The sequence below is a fragment of the Babylonia areolata genome, chromosome 7 (genome assembly GCF_041734735.1).
Source record: "Babylonia areolata isolate BAREFJ2019XMU chromosome 7, ASM4173473v1, whole genome shotgun sequence".
In the NCBI taxonomy this organism is placed as follows: Eukaryota; Metazoa; Mollusca; class Gastropoda; order Neogastropoda; family Buccinidae; genus Babylonia; species Babylonia areolata.
In genome coordinates, this window is record NC_134882.1 from 35,133,390 (window position 1) to 35,159,145 (window position 25,756).

A 25,756-nucleotide genomic window follows, 5' to 3' on the forward strand; every position below is an offset into this window, starting at 1 on the left:
AAGACGTTTCTCACCTTAACACACACACACACACACAATTTCTCACTGTAACACACACACACACTTCTCACTGTAACACTCACCACACATTTCTCACTGACTGTAACACACAGAATTCTCACTGTAACATACACCACACATTTCTCACTGAAACACACACACCAAACCCATTTCTCACTGTAACAAACATTACACACATACACCTTACTGTAACTCACCCACAAACATTTCTCACAGTACCACACCCCTTAAATTTCTCACTGCAACACACACTACACACATTTCTAACTTTTAACACACACCACACACATTTCTACTTTATAGTGTAATATACACTACACATTTCTCACTGTAACAGATACCACTCTTCTCATAACACACACATTTCTCATTGTAACATGGAGGAAGGTGGCAGAATGGTTAAGACGCTCAGCTGCCAATACAGAGAGTCCGTGAGGGTGTGGGTTCGAATCCCGCTCTCGCCCTTTCTCCTAAGTTTGACTGGAAATCAAACTGAGCGTCTAGTCTTTCGGATGAGACGATAAACCGAGGTCCCGTGTGCAGCACGCACTTGGCGCACTGAAAAAGAACCCATGGCAACGAGAGTGTTGTCCTCTGGCGAAATTACGTAAAATGAAATCCACTTTCATAGGTACACAAATATGTAAGCATGCACTCAAGGCCTGACTAAGCGCGTTGGGTTATGCTGCTGGTCAGGCATCTGCTCAACAGATGTGGTGTAGCGTGTATGGATTTGTCCGAACGCAGTGACGCCTCCTTGAGAAAGTGAAACTGAAACTGAAACTCATTGTAACACACAACACACATACTTCTCACTTTACTAATGTAAACATGTAACACACCATATGTTTCTCACTGTAACACATACTACACACATTTCTCACTGTAAAACACATTTCTCAATGTAGCATACAACACAAATTTATCCCTGTGCACAACACATGCCATACATATTTCTCACTGTAACCCAGACCACACAGATTTCTCACTGTAACGCACACTATATGTTTCTCATCGTAACACATGTATTTCTCAGTGGTAACACACACCATACACATTTCTTACTTTAGTTTAACACACTACTGACATGAAGACATCACCACAAACCACACAGTCCACATGAAGATATCTCAACCTCAGCGACAGACTCCCAAAATCCCACGTACCTGTTGTGCACGTCCACAGCCGTGGCTCCAGGTATAACACCGACCCTAGGACTTAGAGAAGGGCTGACCCCCTGACTCCTGGCGGCGACAGCGCCCCCTGGCGGGCGGGCCAAAGCATGTGGTGGTGTGTGGGAGGAGGGTGGTCCCCGCTGACTGCTGTCCGAAGACTGGGCAGGAGGGAGGTTTGTTCTCTGGCCAGACACAGACGGGCTGTTGGGGCCCGACCTCTGCTGCAGCAAGGTGCTGTGACTTGATGCCACTCTGGGCGGCTGGGAATTCTGACCGACAGACATCTTCATGCTTTGGCCTTGACCCGTCGTGACCCTAGGGAGGGGCTGGGAGGTGGGGGGCCCCCCGCGCTGCTGGGAGGGATGAGGGAGCCTGCTAGTGGGGGGGGCAGTGCCGGTGGGGGTGGAGGCGGGGGAGGTCTTCTTCTGGGCAGACATGGAGAGGGGGCGGGCAGAGGGTGGGGAGAGAGAGGATGGGGAGGTGTGGGTTCTCTGCGAGGGAAAGGAGGCAGAGGTGGGGTGCTGGGGGTTGAAGGAGGAGAGCAGCGACTGGCTGGCCGGTGCCCCCCCTGCGGTGCTGCGAGCCACGTCTCTCCCTGGGTCAACCGTCATCACTCGGGTCATGCTGCCTGCTGACGTTCGGCTCACCGGCTTGGGAGATTGCCTGCCCACCGCTCCAAATCTTGACTGAGTCACATTACTCGGCGACGGCCGCGTCACCACTTTGGGCGACTGCCGAGCCACGGGAGACGGCCTTGATCCTGAAGGGGATAGCCTTGACACAGAGGCAGCGTTCAGTCCACCTTGTTTGGGGGTGTAGGGAGAGAGGGAGGGGGCGGGCTGTCTCAACACTGCAGGGTTACCAAGCCCTCCTTGTTTGGGCATGGAGGAAGGGGGTGGGTGAGGAGGCTGCCTGGAAACACCAGCACCACCAGATGACATTTGTTTCTGAGGGGAGGAAAAGGGGGTGCGAGGGGGGCTGTGTGGTGAGGTGTGTGCGGGGGGAGGGGGTGGGCGCTGTGAATTGCTAACACCACCACTGTTGGAAGGACCACCACCACCAGCCATTCTGCCCTTGGCGGCGGCAACATCACCTCTGGCATTCACTGAATCCATCTCCGCCTGGATCTTGGCCAGGATCTGGTCTCGAACCACTTCCCCCTTGGTCTTCATGGGGGAGGTGGTCCTCATGGGGGGTGTGGCGGCAAAGTCGGTGCCCTCCTCACCCCCAATCAGCACGGACGTCATCAGCTTGTAGTGGCCGGGCTGAGACATGTCCATTGCTGCTTTGTGGCCGCTGTGAGCATTGGGGGGGCGGGTGGAGGAGGGGGACACGTCGGGGGGTAGCTTCCTGCCTCTCTCTGGCCCCACCCCCTCGTCCACCTTCCAGCCAGCACTTTCCTCCACACGGCCCACCTTGGATGTCAAGGGAGTAGCGGGGGAGGGGGAGGGGGAGGGGGCGGGTCTGGACACAGAAGACGATGGAGGCACCGAGTTGTTACTGTTGCTGAGGTACCGGTTGAATTCGGCCATGAAAGGAGAGATGCCGGAGTCCATGGATGGAGGAGTCTTGGGAAGGGTGGCAGCAGCGGGACGTGACCCAGACCCAGACCCAGGGGCCGGGGAGTCAGTAGTGCCCGGTCGTTTCAGCATCTCCGTCATGAGGTGTGGGCGCCGCTCCCCTAGCATCGGCGCAGCCTCTGACTTAGGTGTTGACGACGCAGCAGCAGCCACAGCAGCAGCCGTTGCGGCAGCAAAAGCCTCCATGGTGTTGGGGGAGAACTTGAGACTGCTGCCGCTGTGTGAGCGGGGAAGGTCCTCTGGCACAGCACCCCCTACCTTCCCCTTGTCCCTGATGGCGGTCGACACTGGCTCGTCAATGTCGCTCACTTCTATCACCTCTGGCTCTGCCGACCCCACGCCACCAACAGGGGGCGCACTGGGAGAAGTTACGCTCTCTGTCACACCTGTGTTGGTCTGCTGTGTGGAGGTGGGGGTAGGGGTTGGGGAGGCGGTTGACCTTGACCCCACCAGCTGTCGCTTGGGTTTGGCACTGTACCACAGACAGCAGTGAGAGTGCCGTCATGACATGTACACATTACACATCCCTCACTGACAATGAGTACAGTACACACTACACATCTCTCACGGACAACACATACACACTGAAAATACATATATACACCTCTCACTGAAAACAACATACACACCATACATCTCTCACTTTATACATATGTACACACAACTTTCTCTTACAAACTATCGTCTCACTTACAACACATGTACACACCACACATCTTTCACTGACACCCATGACATGTACACACCACACATTTCTTACTGAAATCATGTCATGTACACACCACACATTTCTCACTGAAATCATGACATGTACACACCACACATTTCTCATTGAAATATGTACACACCACACATTTCTCACTGAAATCATGACATGTACACACCACACATTTCTCACTTAAGTTATATGTACACACCACACATTTCTCACTGAAGTCATGATATGTACACACCACACATCTCTCACTGACAATCATGGCATGTACACAAATCTCTCACAATCACCACATGTACACACCATACATCTCTCACAGACAATCATCACATGTACACACTTCTCACAGACTACCACATGAACATATGAGCTGACACACCTGTCACTGACTATCATCAGATGTATACACCACTCATCTCTGACAATCATGAACACACATCTCTCACCGATAACCATGGCATGCACACATCTCTCACTGACAAGTGCTTACACTACAACTATCACATAGACATTGACACGTACCTACACCATCTCTGCCACAACAACGTACAACACCAATCTGTGACTGATGTGTACCCACACACACACACACACACACACACACAGTGTCACTGACACACAGAGGCGTGACAAACTCACGGGTTGGTCCAGCGTCCATGGACGGAGCGTGTTTCCTTGAACAGCATTCTGAAACACAGTGGTCGCTCACTCAAGTGTTCACCTCATGCTCACAACACAGGCCCATACAATGGGAAATACATTTCTATGGACACAGCAACATATCTTTATCCTGATCAACAGCACATACACATATGTACTCACACACACACACGCACACACAGTGTGTGGCTCACGGAGTTTTCTCAGTCACAACACTCATACAGACCACTCCAATTCAAGAGTTTCTTTATGTAACCAAAGCCACCTGACACAAATGAAACATTCCTTCTCTGACTCCAAAGCTCCCATGAGTATTGCTTTGTTGGTTGGGTTGTTTTTTTCCACATAAAGGTCACACACAAATACTGAAACTGATGCACAATTCTCACAGCAAAGGAAACTTAGTGCTGCTAAGATTGTTTCTGCAACTCAGCCCAGAATAAAGGAACAGAGTGGCATGGGAGAAATGCCACTGCACTCCTGAAAAAGCATGTGTACACAAAACATCCAATGAGTGTTCACACACACACACACACACATACACATAACAACATGATAGACACAATGAGAAGTGTGTGACACACACAGCCACAGAGGTAAGGGGCTGGGAGGTGAGGGGGGGGGGGGGGTGGTAGCAGTACCTGGTTTGGATCCAGCCCTGAGGCCAGAGAATTTTCACTTCATTGTCCAAGAACGTCCTCAGGTATTCCTCTGCCGTCTGGTTCCGGAACTTGTAGGTGTCAAACATGTGCATTTTGATCCTCACTATCTCACACAGCAATGACCTAAACACAACCAACACACACACACATTGTGGATTACAGGGTTTGTGTCAAGTGGGCATGCACTCGCTGTATCAATACTGAGTGCACCAACCATGTTTCACATTTCCAAACAACCGAACTACACACATATATCAGCAATGACAAATCTTCCCACAAGGGGTGGGAGTGGGTGGGAAGGGAAAGTGCAGGAAAGAATAACTATCATTTCACAATACACTTAAAACTGATTCCATGGACAAATAAATATGCAGACTTGCACCCCCACATGTGTGTCTGTTGAAACAACACCTACGTTGAAACTTCCTTAAACATATCAAGTGAGAGACATAATCAAAGTTAACCAGTGCACCTTGGCATAAATCTATGATGGCCATGCTCAGAGGGAAAGGCAATGAACAACTCACTTGATCTCCGGTGTCCACTTGAACTTTTTGCGAGGATCTCGGTTCCCTTTCCGGCTGTGTCCTTCAGTGGTCAGGCCCGATGTAGTGTTCTTGTCCTCGTCATCGCTCTCCGTGTTCACTCCTTCCTCCTTCACCACCTCCCCCCCTTCCCTCTTCTCCTTGTTCTCCAGCCTGTAACCACAGCAACAACAACCACTGCACCATCCACTTAATAATCTTTTGACCCGTACATGGAAATGTGTAGTGTTTTCTTAACCTTTTCGCTGCCCGGAAAATAAGATTTAAGTGAAATCTATTTGCCAGGGTTTTTTCCACAAAAAACGTGTATATATCTTAAAAAAATTCTGTGCTCTTTGTTACTGGAGAAAGACCCATAAAGGTATATATTTTCTGAAAGGTAAATGAATAAAGAAAACAAAAAACATGATGTTTTCCCATTTTATATATTTTCAGTGACATGCTGTTGTTTTGAAATCAGTGTTTTGTTTTTTTGTCACATTTTCAACTTGTTCATTACAAACATTAGTCAGGTAATTTGCACTAAAATATAACGCTTTCTGGACAAATGGATAATACCTGCACACACAAATTATACTAGAACAACTACAATAAAAAAAAATTTAAAAAAAGAAAAGAAAAGAGACATATATAATGCACTGTGACCTCTCCAAGTGATAATATGGATGTGAGGCCACGCCCCCTCGGTCTCCACCCCCCTCCTCTTCACCCTTCTCACACACCGTCACATCATCCAGTTCTCATCAGATTGGTTTGGCTGAGTGCCAAGAAAATCGCTCACACTGTGTCCTGCTAAAAATTCGGTTACTTTGTGTCGTCTGCTAGGGCTGTAAAGTCAGCATCACTCACTGATAGTCATGTCTTGGCCAGTCTCTTCATTGCTCCCTTTATTTTCCATCAAATCATCCAACAAAAGTTCATCACTGTCTTCTCCTTCAAATTTAAACTTCAATTCTTTCTGAGCATCAGCTAAAGAAAGCAATCTTGGTTGGTTCATGCAACCACGATCGCATGTCTTGAGCACGGGACCTGACATTTTGTTGAGCGAGGAGAGGAGCCAGGCAAACTGCGACAATAATCCAACCAAAATGTTCAAATAAAGGACTGCCTCATGACGTAGATGGGGTTTCTAGCAATGAATAGAATCTAGAAAGATTCCCCAAGCTAAAGCTACCAGCATTTTTGTCAACGAACTCAATGCAAACCAGGGAAAAGTCAGAATTTTTTGATGATGAGTTATCTCGTCATTGTGGCAGTGAAGAGTACATGCTTGCGCTGACGAGTTATCTCGTCATATAGGCAACCTAGGGGCTAACTAATCTTTTGACCCATACATGGAAATATGGACTGTTTTCTTAACCAATCTTTTGACCCATTCATGGAAACTTGAAGTGTTTTCATAACTAATCTTTTGACCCATACATGGAAATATGGACTGTTTTCTTAACCAATCTTTTGACCCATTCATGGAAACTTGAAGTGTTTTCATAACTAATCTTTTGACCCATGCACAGCAATGTGCTGTTTTCTTAACTAATCTTTTGACCCATTCACGGAAATGTGTAGTGTTTTCTGCAATTAACCTTTTGATCCATGCATGGAAACTTGTGGTGTTAACTAATCTTTAGACCCATACCCAAGAAATATGTGCTGCCACCCCCACTCCACTCTGCCAGCCTCCCACTCTGTCATACGGACATGCTGCACTCCCCTTACCTGGCTTTGGCCACTTCCTTGTCGTGCTGCTCTTGCAGGGCTGGCATCACTTTGTCAATTTCTGGACAAAGAGCATCACAGACACACTGTTTACATTGTTAACATTTCATTCCCAGCGATTCTGTGTCAATGCTTACATTGTCAACATGTCATTCCCACTGCTTCTATGTCAACATGTACACTGTCAACATGTAATTCACACTGCTTCTGTGTCAACATGTACACTGTTAACATGGAATTCACACTGCTTCTGTATCAACGTTTACACTGTTAACATGGAATTCACACTGCTTCTGTATCAACGTTTACACTGTCAACATGTCATTCCAAATACTTCATTGTCTTCTTCTTCTTCTTCGTTTGTGGGCTGCAACTCCCACGTTCACTTGTATATACATGAATGGGCTTTTACGTGTATGACCGTTTTTACCCTGCCACAAAGGCAGCCATACTCCGTTTTCGGAGTTACTTCATTGTCAATGTTTACACTGTTAACATGTCAGCCCCACTGCTTCAGTGTCAATGTTTACACTGTTAACATGCCATTCCTACTGCTTCAACCAATCAGTTTCAAGAATCAATGTTAACACTGTCTATCACATTTCATTTTAACAGAGTCTGTGTTCACAGTGTTAACATGTCATTCCAAATACTTCATTGTCATTGTTGTCACTTCTCACATTTCATTCCCACTGCTTCAGAGTTAACATTTACACTATCAACATTTCACTGACTGCTTAATTGTAAACACACAACACTGTACTGGGATAAATGTTCATGTTGTGTGTTCACCTTCCTTCAGACTAAGGGATAAAAGTACAAGTGTGTATAAAAGTTCAGGTGTGTTCACCTTTCTTCAGACATAGGGATAAAAGTACAGGTGTATTCACCTTCCTTCAGACGCTGTATGGGGATCTTCAGCTGGTCGTCCTGCTGGTTCTCCCGAAGTTTCTTGGCACGTTTGATCAGCGTCTCCTTTCCACATGGCAGGTGCTCTGCCAGGTGAGCGTAGATCAAGGGCCGCTTTCCTGGCGCCAACTGTCGTGAGGCCAGTTCAATGCTGTACACACACACACACACAGAGTTTTAGAAAAATCCATGTACAACACATATTTGCAAGGCAGATGCCTGACTGGCAGCATTAGCTAATGCTCTAGTCATGCTTTGAGTGCATGCATGTTGTGTAACTATCGAATGGATTTCTTCTACAGAAGTTTGCCGGAGGACAACACTTCTGTTGCCATGGGTTCTTTTTCAGTGCGCCAAATGTGTGCTGCACACTGGACTTGGTTTATCATCTCATCCGAATGACTGAACCTTTGTTCTGATTTTCCACTCAACCATGGCAGAACGGGCAAGACCTGGAGCTGAACCCAGACCCTCAGACACTGCATTGGCAGATAAGCATCTTCAACATTCTGCCATGGTCTTCACATACACAGACCAACATATATGCTGTTGAGTTGTCTTCACCACAGATAAGCACTAACAAAGACAACAATGGATGATGCTCACATGTGCTGTACTCAGCGTACAGATGTAACATTTCGGCACACTAACATTTTGCTGATTAGCTCTACACTGTTAACAACAACAAAGTAAAACAGGAAGAGTGAGTGCTTTGAGCAAATCAAATGTTGCCAGGTGTTGTTCTATCATCAGTAAAACTCTAGATGACAAACAGATGGATGGGAGTAAAATGTGAGGAGAAGAGTGGGCAGGACAAATTCATCACAACTCATGCAGCTCCTTTCATTCCCAGCCCAAATCATTTTCTATTCCTTCTTCTTTTTTTTTAAAGGTACACGTTTTACAAGCAATTATACTTTCACTCACCTCATCCTCCAACCCCCCTCCCAACAACACACACACATTATCATCATCACCATCATCATCAACAACAGAAATGTACACAGAGAAGTATGCCTTCACTTTCCATCCTCTGATTCCACGATCCATTTCTTTGTCTCTCCCCTATCAACCCCATCCTCAGAAAGAGAAGGTCAGAAGGCAGACAGAATGTGAAGGTCAGACGGCAGAAGGTGAAGGTCAGAAGGCAGACAGATGGTGAAGGTCAGAAGGCAAACAGAATGTGAAGGTCAGAAGGCAGACAGAAAGTGAAGGTCAGAAGGCAGACAGAAAGTGAAGGTCAGAAGGACCAGCGACTTACTCCAGCAGCAGCTTGTTGACGTGGGGAGAGAAAAACTTGCATTTGCCCTCCTTGCTGTCTTTGGCTGCCTGTCCACACACATTGCACAACACTGTGATGTCAACACATAGCACGTCACATAATTTTATGTCAAAACACATTGCATATACTGTTAAAGTGTTACATCAACATATTGCAAACACACTGTATATCTACACACTTCACGCATCAGCCATACCTGACAAGCTAATATATCCAGACAATATGATGGTATCTACATCAGCCACACCTGACAGCTAGCATATCCACACAACATCACCTCAAGACCCAGCCATACCTTTTTGATGCTCACAATGGCAGTCTCCAGCTCAGACGGCAGATCAGACGGTAAATGTATCTCCGACTCCACCGTCTTCTTCTCCTCCCCATCCTGCGGGGCCCCTGCAGCGCCCTCTGTGTGCTCTGTGACGGTGGGCGTGTCGCCTTTTGGTGAGTGATGTGGGGGGGAGGGGACGAGGCAGTCAGGACTCCCGTTCACATTGCTGGGGGTTCCTGTGGACGCTGTCTGCTGCTTCAGGAGTTCTTTGACTGTGGGGGGCGTCTTCTTCCTGAGGGCAATACAAAGCAAGCAGCTTCCACATTGACTACATGTAAACATAATGTTCAACGTAACATCCCACCTTTTATCAGTATCCACACCTGCCAACTCTTCAACATACTAGAGAGTAATATTGTCAACAAGAGATAGGAATATCTGGTAGTTGAGAGGAAAGTTTTTGGTATCACAAACAGACTTGCTTGAGGCCAACCTGTGTCTGGCACATGCTTCAACATAATGGCACTGAACGGAAGCTGCCAACTGGAACTTCTGTTTAACTCTCCATCTATACACAAGGCATCTGTGGAGCACTGCAAAATGGCTTTTTCTTTCTTCTCTTTTTCGCTAGACCGGAATTTCTTTTAAGCAAGCGGAAGAGCGGAATCAAGTGCACATAAGTGGGGTATATTCAGCTGAAAATAGGTTGGCATATTTGAGTATCAAATACATCTTGCCAATGACACACTGCACTAACACCCTCTAAACACTAACGGCCATCCCATTGCTAACACCCTCTAAACACTAATGGCCATCCCGTTGTTAACAACTTCTGAACACTAACGACCATTCCATTGCTAACACCCTCTGAACACTAATGGCCATCTCGTTACTAACACCTTCTAAACATTAACAGCCATCCCACTGCTAACACCCTCTGAACAATAACGGCCATCCCATTGCTAACACCCTCTGAACAATAATGGCCATCCCATTGCTAACACCCTCTGAACAATATTGGCCAGCCCACTGTTAACACCCTCTGAACAATACTGGCCAGCCCACTGTTAACACCCTCTGAACAATATTGGCCAGCCCACTGTTAACACCCTCTGAACACTAACAGCCATCCCATTGCTAACACCCTCTGAACACCAACGGCCATCCCACTGCTAACACCCTCTGAACACTAACGGCCATCCCATTGCTAACACCCTCTGAACGTGAATGGCCATCCCACTGCTAACACCCTCTGAACACTAATGACCATGGCCATCCCATTGCTAACCTCTCAACATTAACGGCCAAGGCAATCCTGCAGCTAACATCCTCTGAGCACTAATGGCCATGACCATCCCATTGTAAACGCTCTATGAATACTAATGACCATCCTGTTGCTAACACTTCTGAACACTAACAGCCATGGCCATCCTGTTGCTAACACCTCTGGACACTTAACACTAACGGCCATCCAGCTGCTAACACCTTTGAACACAAATGGTCGTGGCCATCCAGCTGCTAACATCCCCTGGGCACTAATGGCCATGGCCATCCCACTGTAAACACCCTTTGAGGACGGATTCTTCACAAAACAAACTGAAAAGTGAACAGAAATGATTACTTTGTAAAAAGGATTCACTAAAACTTGGTTTCCAGAATATCTGGACACACTGACAAGAGTTTACAGTTTAAAGACTGGTGCCAACAGTGTAGTGCTGCAGAAGCATGCTCTAGGGGACTGAGTGAGGTCCGCCGAAAAACAACTGCCTGCAGTGCAAGGAAACCACAGTCATATACTGCACTCACTTTTTGTCTGGGTCGATGAGTTTCTTGCGCTTGATGATCTTCTCTCCATCAGGTCCAATGGTCACTTTCCTTTTCTTCTTCTTCTCTCCTTCCAGGCCTTCCTTCCCCTTCTTTCTCTGTGTGACATCACCAGTATACATCAGTCACTTCTGTCTCTGTGACATCACCAGCATACAATCACTTCTGTCTGGGTGACATTACCAGCATACATCAATCACTTCTGTCTGAGTGACATCACCAGCATACAATCACTTCTGTCTGGGTGACATTACCAGCATACATCAATCACTTCTGTCTGAGTGACATCACCAGCATACAATCACTTCTGTCTGGGTGACTACCAGCATACATCAATCACTTCTGTCTGAGTGACATCACCAGCATACAATCACTTCTGTCTGGGTGACATTACCAGCATACATCAATCACTTCTGTCTGAGTGACATCACCAGCATACAACAATCATTTCTCTGTGTGTGATATCACCAGCATACATCAATCACTTCTGTCTGTATGACATCACCAGCATATATCAATCACTTCTGTCTGAGTGAATGACATCACCAGCATACATCGTTCACTTCTTTCTGAGTGACATCACCAACACACATCAATCACTTCTGTGTGAGTGACATCACCAGCATACATCAATCAATTACTTCTGTCTGTGTGTCATCACCAGCACACATCGTTCACTTCTGTCAAAGTGACATCACCAGCATACATCAATCACTTCTGTCTGAGCGACATCACCAGCAAACATCGTACACTTCGGTCTGAGTGACAGTGACATCACCAACATACACCAATCAATCCCTTGTCTGAGTGACATCACCAGCATACATCAACCGTTTCATTCTGTATCACATCACCAGTGTAAATCAATGTGACATAACCAAGCAAGACGCCTTTCTGCTAGGCATGACAGTGAAGAGAAATCAGGAACATCTTGACACTTCACTGTGAGGTGTGACGGTGTGTAGAGAATTCAGCAGTCACATGGCACTTTCATGACAGGTATGACTGTGTGAGGCATTCAGACACTTTACTGACAGGTGTGAAAGTGTGTAGAGAATTCAGCAGTCACATGGCACTTTCACGACAAGTTTGACTGTGTGAGGCATACAGACACTTTATTGACAGGTGTGACAGTGTGCAGAGAATTCAGCAGTCACATGGCACTTTCATGACAAGTTTGACTGTGTGGGGCATTCAGACGCTTTACTGTGAGATGCGACAGTGTGCAGAGAATTCAGCAGTCACATGGCACTTTCACGACAGGTATGACTGTTTGGGGCATTCAGACACTTTACTGACAGGTGTGACAGTGTGCAGAGAATTCAGCAGTCACATGGCAGTTTCATGACAGGTTTGACTGTGTGGGGCATTCAGGAGCAGCACTTAGCTCACAGTCAGCCCACAGAGACAAGGGAAGAGAAGGCAGAGAATGGAAAAAAGACAAAAAAACAGAAGAGCAGTACCTTCAGCTTCTTTTTCTTCACTTCCTCTCCTTCCTCACCGCTGTCTTCCGAGTCCAAGATTTTCTGTCAACACACATATCTGTCCTGTTGGTATAGTCATCACTGAACAACACACACACATCTGTCCTGTAGGTATAGTTTCACTGACCAACACACACGTCTGCCCTGTTGCTATAGTTTCACTGACCAACATACACATCTGTCCTGTTGGTATAGTTTCACTGACCAACACACACATCTGTCCTGTAGGTATAGTCTTCACTGACCAACACACACATCTGTCCTGTTGGTATAGTTTCACTGACCAACACACACATCTGTCCTGTTGGTATAGTTTTCTCTGACCAACACACACATCTGTCCTGTAGGTATAGTCTTCGCTGACCAACACACACATCTGTCCTGTTGGTATAGTTTCACTGACCAACACACACATCTGTCCTGTAGGTATAGTCTTCACTGACCAACACACACATCTGTCCTGTTGGTATAGTCTTCACTGACCAACACACACATCTGTCCTGTAGGTACAGTCTTCACTGACCAACACACACATCTTTCCTGTAGGTATAGTCTTCACTGACCAACACACACATCTGTCCTGTAGGTACAGTCTTCACTGACCAACACACACATCTGTCCTGTTGCTATAGTCTTCACTGACCAACACACACATCTGTCCTGTTGGTATAGTCTTCACTGACCAACACACACACCTGTCCTGTTGGTATAGTTTCACTGACCAACACACACACCTGTTCTGTAGGTACAGTCTTCACTGACCAACACACACATCTTTCCTGTTGGTATGGTCTTCACTGACCAACACACACATCTTTCCTGTTGGTATGGTCTTCACTGACCAACACACACATCTGTCCTGTTGGTATAGTTTCACTGACCAACGCACACATCTTTCCTGTTGCTATAGTCTTCACTGACCAACACACACATCTGTCCTGTTGGTATAGTCTTCTCTGACCAACACACACATCTGTCCTGTAGGTATAGTCTTCACTGACCAACACACACATCTTTCCTGTTGCTATAGTCTTCACTGACCAACACACACACCTGTCCTGTTGGTATAGTTTCACTGACCAACACACACACCTGTTCTGTAGGTACAGTCTTCACTGACCAACACACACATCTGTCCTGTAGGTACAGTCTTCACTGACCAACACACACATCTTTCCTGTAGGTATAGTCTTCACTGACCAACACACACATCTGTCCTGTAGGTACAGTCTTCACTGACCAACACACACATCTTTCCTGTAGGTATAGTCTTCACTGACCAACACACACATCTGTCCTGTAGGTACAGTCTTCACTGACCAACACACACATCTGTCCTGTTGCTATAGTCTTCACTGACCAACACACACATCTGTCCTGTTGGTATAGTCTTCACTGACCAACACACACACCTGTCCTGTTGGTATAGTTTCACTGACCAACACACACACCTGTTCTGTAGGTACAGTCTTCACTGACCAACACACACATCTTTCCTGTTGGTATGGTCTTCACTGACCAACACACACATCTGTCCTGTTGGTATAGTTTCACTGACCAACGCACACATCTTTCCTGTTGCTATAGTCTTCACTGACCAACACACAATCTGTCCTGTTGGTATAGTCTTCACTGACCAACACACACACCTGTCCTGTTGGTATAGTTTCACTGACCAACACACACACCTGTTCTGTAGGTACAGTCTTCACTGACCAACGCACACATCTTTCCTGTTGGTATGGTCTTCACTGACCAACACACACATCTTTCCTGTTGGTATGGTCTTCACTGACCAACACACACATCTTTCCTGTTGGTATGGTCTTCACTGACCAACACACACATCTTTCCTGTTGGTACAGTCTTCACTGACCAACACACACATCTTTCCTGTTGGTATGGTCTTCACTGACCAACACACACATCTGTCCTGTTGGTATAGTTTCACTGACCAACGCACACATCTTTCCTGTTGCTATAGTCTTCACTGACCAACACACACATCTGTCCTGTTGGTATAGTCTTCACTGACCAACACACACATCTGTCCTGTTGCTATAGTCTTCACTGACCAACACACACATCTTTCCTGTTGGTATAGTCTTCACTGACCAACACACACATCTGTCCTGTTGGTATAGTCTTCACTGACCAACACACACATCTTTCCTGTTGGTATAGTCTTCACTGACCAACACACACACCTGTCCTGTTGGTATAGTTTCACTGACCAACACACACACCTGTTCTGTAGGTACAGTCTTCACTGACCAACACACACATCTGTCCTGTTGGTATAGTTTCACTGACCAACACACACATCTGTCCTGTTGGTATAGTCTTCACTGACCAACACACACATCTGTCCTGTTGGTATAGTCTTCACTGACCAACACACACATCTGTCCTGTAGGTACAGTCTTCACTGACCAACACACACATCTGTCCTGTTGGTATAGTCTTCACTGACCAACACACACATCTGTCCTGTAGGTATAGTCTTCACTGACCAACACACACATCTTTCCTGTTGCTATAGTCTTCACTGACCAACACACACATCTGTCCTGTTGGTATAGTTTCACTGACCAACGCACACATCTTTCCTGTTGGTATAGTCTTCACTGACCAACACACACATCTGTCCTGTTGCTATAGTCTTCTCTGACCAACACACACATCTGTCCTGTTGCTATAGTCTTCACTGACCAACACACACATCTGTCCTGTAGGTATAGTTTTCACTGACCAACACACACATCTGTCCTGTTGCTATAGTCTTCACTGACCAACACACACATCTTTCCTGTTGGTATAGTCTTCACTGACCAACACACACACCTGTCCTGTTGGTATAGTTTCACTGACCAACACACACACCTGTTCTGTAGGTACAGTCTTCACTGACCAACACACACATCTGTCCTGTTGGTATAGTTTCACTGACCAACACACACATCTGTCCTGTTGGTATAGTTTCACTGACCAACACACACATCTGTCCTGTTGGTATAGTCTTCACTGACCAACACACACATCTGTCCTGTTGGTATAGTCTTCACTGACCAACACACACATCTGTCCTGTAGGTATAGTCTTCACTGACCAACACACACATCTGTCCTGTTGCTATAGTTTCACTGACCAACACACACATCTGTCCTGTAGGTATAGTCTTCACTGACCAACACACACATCTTTCCTGTAGGTATAGTCTTCACTGACCAACACACACATCTTTCCTGTAGGTATAGTCTTCACTGACCAACACACACATCTGTCCTGTAGGTATAGTCTTCACTGACCAACACACACATCTGTCCTGTAGGTATAGTCTTCACTGACCAACACACACATCTGTGCTGTTGGTATACTACAGTTTTCACTGAGCAATACACACATCTGTCCTATTGTAATTTAATCTCAAATGACCAACCCACACACAAAATTGCATATGGGTATGATATGTGTGTTCAGGTATACATGCATTCTTGTGTGTTTTTTGTGTGCATGTTTTTGACTGCAAACGAGCTCAAGTGCATCAGAGAGCGTCTGCTTGTACCTATGCGCAAGTGTAACTACTTTATTACTACCCTTCTTTTTCCTTTTCTTTTTAACAATGCCAGACTATCTGATAAAAAGGTTTATATGTATCCATGCATGATTAACAATGAACAATAGAATGACAGCTGATTATTACACCATGTACTCCATACTTTGTTTCACCATTTTATAAATTCACTGTATGCAAAATATAACTGTACTCCTTTATTGTACGTAGGAATAAATTTTAACTGTGATTGCTCTTAGCAGTTCACTAAAATAAATGTTGTTAGAGTGTAACAGCTGTTTTTGAGAGTACCGGTATGTTCCTTTGTGGGTTTTGTAAACTGTGCTTTTATCAGATTAATGATTGTGCTCCTATGACTATGTTATATGTTTTTATGTGTGTCTACTTCCTCTTATGTGTTTACTCAATTTCAAATACTGGATATGTGAAGTGCTTAGAACTTGATCTGCATATATATATTATTATAGCACTTTATAAAAATAAATCATAATAATTATTATTGTCATTATTTCTATCATTGTCATTTTTATCAAAACAACAGCAGACAGGCATGCAAGGGGAAGCCCTACTCGAGGACGGCCGCGTTTCCTGACGGAAGGGGCGCTGAACTCTGCCTCAGAGTCCTCCTGGTCCGACACGTTGCGGAAGTCCAGGGTCCCACGGTTGATGTAAAAACCTCCGTGAATGGTGGTGATGCAGCTGGGCACCACCTCGTCATACTGAAACACCGCCAGTGGGGGTCAGCTATATTGTAGATAGACAGACAGATATGAATAGATACATATTACATACCCGCAAAATAATACTCCATAAGAATACAAACTCTACTATACAATACATTTCTAACACATGCCACTACAAACTGTCAACATCAAATCACATCAAATCAAATCACGTTGCTTATTATATCCCAGTTAACCACAAAGGGTCTATTTTCAATACTCATACTTCACTCCACATTTATACCACACATGCATGCACACACTCACTCACTTACACAAACACAGGCATACAGTGATATAATATAATACATGTAACAAAAAAGAGCAAGTCCACATCACACAACAGCATAGCCAATTCCACAGCTGTGAACTAAAGGCACTGACATATTCTGTGTTGTCGATGAAGGGGTCCGTCTCATCGTAGCCATCACCCAGGTCATAGTAGTCATCCTCCAGACACTTCAATTTGCGCTTCTTCTTGCTTGGCTTGGGTCCCTGCCACAGTCACCATGTGGGTCACGCATTGTCAGTCACCATGTTGGTCACACATTGCCAGTCACCATGTGGGTCACACACTGCACAGTCACCATGTGGGTCACACACTGTGACAGTCACCATGTGGGTCACACATTGCCAGTCACCATGCGGGTCACACATTGCCAGTCACCATGCGGGTCACACATCGCAACAGTCACCATGCGGGTCACACATTGTCAGTCACCATGCAGGTCACACGTTGTCAGTCACCATACTGGTCACACGTTGTCAGTCACCATACTGGTCACACATTACCATAGTCACCATGCGGGTTACACATTGCCACAGTCACCATGTGGGTCACACATTGCCACAGTCACCATGTGGGTCACACATTGCAAGTCACCATGTGGGTCACACATTGCAAGTCACCATGTGGGTCACACACTGTCAATCATCTTGTGGGTCACACGCTGTCAGTCATCATGTGGGTCACACGTTGTAAGTCACCATACGGGTCACTCATTGCAACAGTCACCATGCGGGTCACACACTGTCAGTCACCATGCAGGTCACACATTGCCAGTCACCATACGGGTCACACATCGCAACAGTCACCATGCGGGTCACACATTGCCAGTCACCATCCGGGTTACACATTGCAAGTCACCATGTGGGTCACACACAGTCAGTCACCATGTGGGTCACACACTGCAACAGTCACCATGCTGGTTACACACTGTCAGTCACCATGTGGGTCACACAGTCAGTCACCATGTGGGTCACACACTGTCAGTCACCATGTGGGTCACACACTGTCCGTCACCATGCGGGTCACACATTGCCAGTCACCATGTGGGTCACCCATTGCCAGTCACCATATGGGTCACACACTGTCAGTCACCATGCGGGTCACACACTGCCACATTCACCATGCAGGTCACACACTGCCACATTCACCATGCGGGTAACACACTGTCAATAACCATGTGGGTCACACATTGCAACAGTTACCATGTGGGTCACACACTGCCACTGTCAGAGAGACATCCTACAAAGTTCTGCAGTGAACAGGTGCCAGGGACTTAGTGTTAATGTGATCCCCAGAACTATCGCCACTTTGAACAGTAGAGTCTGCTGTCTCTTTCAACCCATGAACCAACTCAGACTAACTGGGTGTGTATTGCTGTTGTGTAAAAATTAGTCATTTTCAAGCACACAAAATTTGCCCAGCCCAGTGCCTTAAAGTATGTATGTAATTATACAAAAAGTATTCAAATTTGAAAAAAACAAATTCACAATACAGTCTGAATGTGGCAGTTATGTTACCGAGGCAGTGCACTATTTACTCATGAGCCCACAGTTCACACTTCAGTTCAAACTGAAAAGCCAAAGTATACTATACTGAATTTAAATTAACTCACACAAAAAAAAGAAAAAAAAAAGATAGAGATAACTGATATAACATGCCTTTATGGAAAATTGCAAAATCTAACCAGTGATAGTTATAATTTATACTAATCATTTTTGCCCCAAAAAGGGACCATGATTGCCACAGATGTTGAAGGGATTTCTGGAAACATCACAACACTTTTTTTTTTTCAGGGTGGTGGTAATTTCACCTTAGTACATGTTTGTTTAGATACATCATTTCATGGATAAGTTACCAACTGTTGGATAATATACTCACATATTTTTCCTCAAACTTTTTGGCGGTGGTAATTTCACCTTAGTACATGTTTGTTTAGATACATCATTGCATGGATAAGTTACTGACAGTTGGATAATATACTTACATATTTTTCCTCAAACTTTTTGGCGGTGGTAATTTCACCTTAGTACATGTTTGTTTAGATACACCATTGCATGGTTAAGTTACCGACAGTTGGATAATATACTTACATATTTTTCCTCAAACTTTTTGGCCAAGGCGGCCACTTCATCATGACAGTCTTCCTCATCCCCAAATGGAGTGTTTGCAGTGAGTTCCTTCTCCACCTGCACACCCAGTGACCATACCGTCCATCAGTACTATCTGACCAAGACAATGTCATCGCATGCACATCACATTTATTTAGTCTGTTGCATCATAACAAATGGTGATATCTTTGACAGATCACTCACTACAACTCAGTCCCCCCCCCCACACCCCCCCACACACACACACCCCTCTTGTCAAAACTGCCCTGCTGTTGTCAGCTGTACTCTGGAATAGTTCTCACTAGTTGTCAGCTCCACTTAGTCCTTGTCCCTCCAGCTCTTATCAAAGAGTGACATCAATGAGGTCAGTACTGTAAACCACCTTGTAAGCACCCACCCCTTCTTTGTATAAATTTCACCTTTCAGTTGGAAATGGGCGTTTACAGAGTACTTCTAGTAGTTCTACCCTTTGCTGTTCTCTACAGCCCAATACAAGTTTGACCTTAGTTTTGCTATAAAGTACTGGCTGAGCATTTGCCAGGTACTGTTCATTAAAAATCAAAAGTTACTCATTCAACTGCAGTATCAAATCAACAGAGAGAGAGAGAGAGAGAGAGAGAGAGTGTGCGTGCGTGCATGCGTACGTGCGATGTGGTGTGGTGTGGTGTGTTGTGGTGTGTGTGTGTGCTGTGTCAGTGTGTGTGTGTGTGTGTGTGTGTGTGTGTGTGTGTGTGTGTGTGTGTGTGTGTGTAAAAATGTGTAAAACTGTAACGGGTGTGTTATATTTACATCATTATTAGTATCTCAAACTTATACAGTTATAGTTTGTGCACCACACTCTTTGGATTCTATAAATGGCTTAAATGCATGTGTGTGTGTGTGTGTGTGACAATCACGGAGTGTGTAGGGTGAGTATTTATAGAATATACCAATATCAATGGCAATATTTGCTGTGGAAAGATCACATCATTGATATCATGATTATGAAGGAAACCACAAGTCATTACTAAACTAGTCTACATTATGTAATGTTGAAGTCTTGACTGTAATTTGTATGCTGACTCAGTGACTGATTCAGATGGCATAAATTTTCATATCATGTTACAATGAAAAATATGTTTATTAGTATATCTATATGGGGAAAAAAAAACAAAAAAAAAAAAACAAAAAAACAACAACAACAGACAAGCGAAGCTCATTTCATTTTTGTTTCTCAGCTCAATACAAGTTCTGAATTGTTTACAATGAACTTAAATATTCAACTGTTTGACACGGAATTGCAAAGGAACAACAATATCAATTAAATTTTCAGTTTCAAAAGTTCTGCAGTTGAGATTGTTTTCAGGAACAGAAGCATAAACTTAAATCTTGTATGGATTATTTGTTTATTTTCATTTCATTTGTGTCTTGAAATGTTAAAATTATCATACTGAATATTTTCCTTTTGTAGTTTTATATGATTGAAATGAACTTTTTTCGTTTCATCTTAAAATGTAACATTTTCTTACCTGAATGTTTTCTTTTTACATATGCTATGATAATGTATGTACATTGTGATCAAGAAAGATTCCGCCAGTTGCTCATTCGTTTTTTGGTTTGATATTTGTTGATGAGCATTCATCTTTCAAAATGTTTTTATTACCTGACTGAATATTTTCCTTTTTTTAATAATGATTGAAATACACACACACACACACACACGAATACACTCACATTCACACAGTGACACATGCGCACAGACGCACGCACACTCACACACACCCTTACAGTTACACACACACAGTTGTTTCACTCTATCTTAAAATGTAGTATTATCTTACCCTATTGTTTTTCTCTTCACATGATAATTGATGTGTGTGTGGTGATCAGGAAAGGGTGTGCCAGTTACTCATTTGCTTTTTTCTTTGATATTTGCTGATGAATAATTCAATGAACCGAAAGAAGATTTTCTGTTTTAATTGCTTGAAGCAAACAATAAAGTATTTTGAATCAAACTGAACTGAATTAATAACTTTCTGGAAGTTATCAACTAATCAAGTCTAGTGATCGACATGCATCCATGTTGATTGGTCATTTCAAATTTGTGTACATGTGTCAATGACCATTGACTGACTCCAAACCTAAACCCTGCAGTAAGACTGTTATCCCTGCAAGATGGATGCGCAAAATGTGCATTGTCCCAAACCACCCCCCTCCCATCTCCACTACCTTGACATACACCTGTTGTATCTGTGCTTAGCTAGTGCTTAGCTTGGCATGGTGTGTACATGATGAGCTGACCCACATCGCTTTACTGACTCAGTGCACACACAGGTGACCCTGTTTTCATCATGTGACATACATACATGTATGAGTCAACTCACAGATCGTAAATTCCTGGTTATTGAGACCCATTTTTTCAATCTTATGTTACCTCACTTTGAATTTACTCAAATGCTTGTGATAATAACTTGTGGTACTTTCCTAACAGAAAACTGAACAAGTGATTTAAATATAGTCGTTATAAACTTTAATTACTCATCAGTCAGATAGCTCAACGACTCATTCTTGTCAAGATATGGAATATAAATCACTTCTGCCAGATAAAATTCAAAGCATATGTAAAGTATTTGCTGATGACACAAAAAAATTACAATAATTTGAATAAAGCATCTGATAATAATATCATTCAAAAAGATTTAAAGATGTTGCAAGAATGGTCAGATACATGGAACTTCTGTTTTAATGTATCAAAATGATTGTAAGGTCATGCACATAGACAAACAAAACCCTGGTTATGACTACACTATGAATCTTGGTTATCATGTTCAAACTATAAATGCCTGTAAAAAAGAAAAAGATCTAGGACTTGGAGTGACATTTGATGACAAACTTTCCTTTGGGCCTCACATTCTGAGAGTCATAAATAAAGCTAACCAAATGATTGGAATTATAAAGAGAGTTTTTTACTTTTAAGGATAAGCTTACCCTTTTGAAATTATACAAGGCTTTTATTACACCTCATTTGGAATATATGGTAATGCTGTGTGGTATCCTACATCAGCACATGGAAGTATCAATCAATAGCTATTGAAAATGTTCAAAGAATAGCTCCTAAAATGTTGATGGAATGCCAGAATATGTCATATGCAGAAAGATTAAAGGATTTTAATTTGCACTCTCTGAAGGGACGAAGGATTAGGGGAAATTTGATAGAGACTTACAAAACTATTAACAACACTGAGGTCATTGCTACTAATAATTTTTTTTTAAATTTTTTTTTACTCTTTGCCAATCAAGCATAACAATAAATTCCAAAGAAAAATATTTGTTCAATCATTTTGCACTAACAAAAAAACAAAAACAAAAACCAAAAAAAACCCCACCTTTCTGTTCATGTTGTTAACATTTGGAATTCACTACCACCATCAGTTAAATTTGCAAAAGGTACTAACAGTTTTAAGAACTTTCAGGATTATGATCCAAAGTTTGGCAACATGTTTTATGAATTTGATGAATAACTGCTTTTATATATATATATATATATTTTTTTTTTTTTTTTTTTTTTTTTTAATGAGACATGCAATGAAGAGAACAAAGATGAAACAAAGAGGGGGCATTTTAAAGCTGCGAAGCCTAAACTGAGGCAAAATGCCAGTCCCTACTACTACTTCATGTTACGTACAAGGTATTTTAGTTACAAGGCAGCACAAATTTAACAACACAGCAAACCTTGCCAGGAGATGGTGGGGGTGAATGGTAATGAGAATATATATATATATATATATATATATATATATATATATATATAACAGATCTATACAAAACGAAAGTGGTTCTGACTAAAAACTATACTTTACAAGGAAATGTAGGAGGAAATGATAGCTTAGCCCAACTTTGTTCAGCTGTCTTACTGAGGTTAGTAGTGTGAAAGAAACTGACACTGTGACAAGAGAGGTTGATAGAGGAGTATGGGAGGAAACAAAGGCACCAAAGAAATAATATAAATCCAAAAATATAAATATAATATACTTGAAAGAGAGATAGAGAAGGGGAGTGAGGATGTGAAGGGGAGAGAGAGAGAGAGAGAGAGAGAGAGAGAGAGAGAGAAGAGAGAGAGAGAGAGAGAGAGAAATTACAACAAAGGAAAGAATGTGGAAAAGAAATCTATCTTAAAAAGGAAAGAATGTGGAAAAGAAATCTATCTTAAAAAGGAAAGAATGTGGAAAAGAAATCTAGCTCAAACTCAGTGTACCTCCTCCCTCTTGCCAGTCTCAAGATGACTGTCAAACACACACACACGCACGCACGCACGCAAGCACGCACATGTAATGCAAAAACACAAAACGCTTGATGGAAGAAGGGAGGTGGAAAGAAAGAAGTGGATGAGTGCGAAGGTGCGGATGAAAAGGGTTGGTATGCAGTGAGACATCAGACATATCTATTCAAATGAGCCTTAATCTTCCTGCACCAGTCATAATTAATAATGACCAAGTAACAGACCCAAACCCGTATCATCAACGTCTTTCACTACTGTAAGGCCTGTAGCGGACGGCCCACAGAGCGGAGACAGCACTACACAGCGCACAGCAAAAGCCGCCCAACAGCGAGAGCTGAAGAGAAAGCGACAAGACAACACAGCGCGGCGCGCGCGCTCACCGCCCAAAGCACGTAGCGCCAAGCCACCTACTTCACCAACGCCGGCCCCCAGCCACCAAACCCGACCCGACCTTCCCCTGCCGCTGACCCGAAACACCGATAATCAATCGGCGCAATCGATCAACACCGATGGCAATCAGCCGTAACCGCATCCAGCAGCCGAGCAGCGATCGATGCCACAAGGGCGAAACGCGCCCTCCGCCACCCTTCCCCCGTGCTCCGCGCGCTCTTCTGCCACCGCGAACAGCACTCACTGTAGCTAAAAATAGCCCTGACCCAGTTCCTTTGACTCCTCCCCCTACCCTTTCATCACCCTTGTGCCGTTACCACCCATAAAACAATCACTAGTTGTTACGATGACAATCCATTACATCACCCACGACTATAACCATTGCACCCGACCCAAACAACCTCTTTTCTTGGCAGGGTCTGTCAATATTTGTCATTTTCCAAGGTTGTGTCATGTCAAGAAGCATATCCATAATATTAAACCTTCCGCAGTTTAAAAATAAAACAAATTTATTTTCAAAAATTCCACAAAAATGTGCTATAAACTCACATCGTTTACATCGATCACAAAATGTGTAAGTGTATGTCCGGCCCACGGGAGGGCAAGGCTGTGCGAGGTATCCCAAGTACACGATGTCATGAAACGTGAGCAGCAACACGCAAGTCCAAGTGCAGTTCATGAACACACGGAGTTGCCACAGCAAGCCAACACGGTGGCTGTGTAGCGAAAATGTGTCGTGTGTGTGTCTGTGTGTGTGTGTGTGGTGTGTGTGTGTGTGTGTGTATTGGAAGGCCCACATTATTCAGCCCTGCAACATGGCTCGCAAACCCACAACCAACAGTCCCACCAAACCGATCTCTCCCAGAACCACTTTTTTCACTGCTGATTTCAAAATCGCATGCTTCTCTGGTAAAACTGCAAATCCCAGTAAACGCACAATCATCGGAATAAAGTTTCATGAAATACGATTCCTTTCTAAACTGATTACAGGGTGGAAAAAATCACGAAAAATATTGCAAATTTGGTACAATTTGGTCCAGACAACTGGGGAAGGTTCAACATGGCGCACAGCCTTTCGTCTAGCCATTTTCATTGCAACTTCTGAGCATTATCAAGCCCCTGTACATCTCTCTACCCAACACTTTACTCTTCTCCGACTGTCCTGTCAAAGGCAGTTGTTTCTGTGAAAAGTATAGCAAAGATTTCGCATCGAAGGTTTTGATTAAATACTACAGAGTTTCGAGAAAACATCTTGGGGCATTGGACAACTATTCTATCCGACATTTTCTTGCATTTGATGTCCTTTGTCCACTTACCTTTTCTTTTTTCACCAATTCGGCGAAAGAAAACTCAGGACACGTTGTGGATGTCGATTCTCCTAGTGGTAAGTTGAATCTCGGTATTAATGTCCGTTGTTTTGACTTTTTCTCTTCTTTTGGTGCAGCAATCGTTTGGAACTCAACCCGTCTTGATTCTGCCATGGTATCCGTCATCTGAGTGATCTGATGAATGAGAAAATCAACGTTTTATGTGCTTGTTCCATGTCTACACGCCTAAATGAACCGCCA

The 25,756-nt window shown here is 44.0% G+C and overlaps 1 protein-coding gene across 7 annotated transcripts in view; it reads right to left on the bottom strand.

Annotated features, from left to right (window-relative positions):
- Positions 1-25,745, bottom strand: part of LOC143284004 (uncharacterized) — a 38,343-nt gene extending 12,598 nt beyond the window's left edge. For all 7 annotated transcript variants that reach the window (XR_013055475.1, XR_013055473.1, XR_013055474.1 and 4 more), the window contains exons 1-14: positions 25,505-25,745; positions 19,523-19,618; positions 17,528-17,638; positions 16,991-17,140; positions 12,827-12,889; positions 11,346-11,461; positions 9,561-9,831; positions 9,245-9,312; positions 7,965-8,134; positions 7,075-7,135; positions 5,341-5,511; positions 4,793-4,936; positions 4,131-4,178; positions 1,188-3,248 (exon numbers count right to left, since the gene is read on the bottom strand). Coding sequence is in view for 4 of the 7 variants with exons in the window: in XM_076590526.1 (XP_076446641.1) it covers positions 1,188-3,248; positions 4,131-4,178; positions 4,793-4,936; positions 5,341-5,511; positions 7,075-7,135; positions 7,965-8,134; positions 9,245-9,312; positions 9,561-9,831; positions 11,346-11,461; positions 12,827-12,889; positions 16,991-17,140; positions 17,528-17,638; positions 19,523-19,618; positions 25,505-25,681 (3,707 nt within the window). In the remaining 3 variants the exon portion in view is untranslated. The remainder of the gene's footprint in view (positions 1-1,187; positions 3,249-4,130; positions 4,179-4,792; positions 4,937-5,340; positions 5,512-7,074; positions 7,136-7,964; positions 8,135-9,244; positions 9,313-9,560; positions 9,832-11,345; positions 11,462-12,826; positions 12,890-16,990; positions 17,141-17,527; positions 17,639-19,522; positions 19,619-25,504) is intronic.
- Positions 25,746-25,756: the final 11 nt, after the last annotated feature.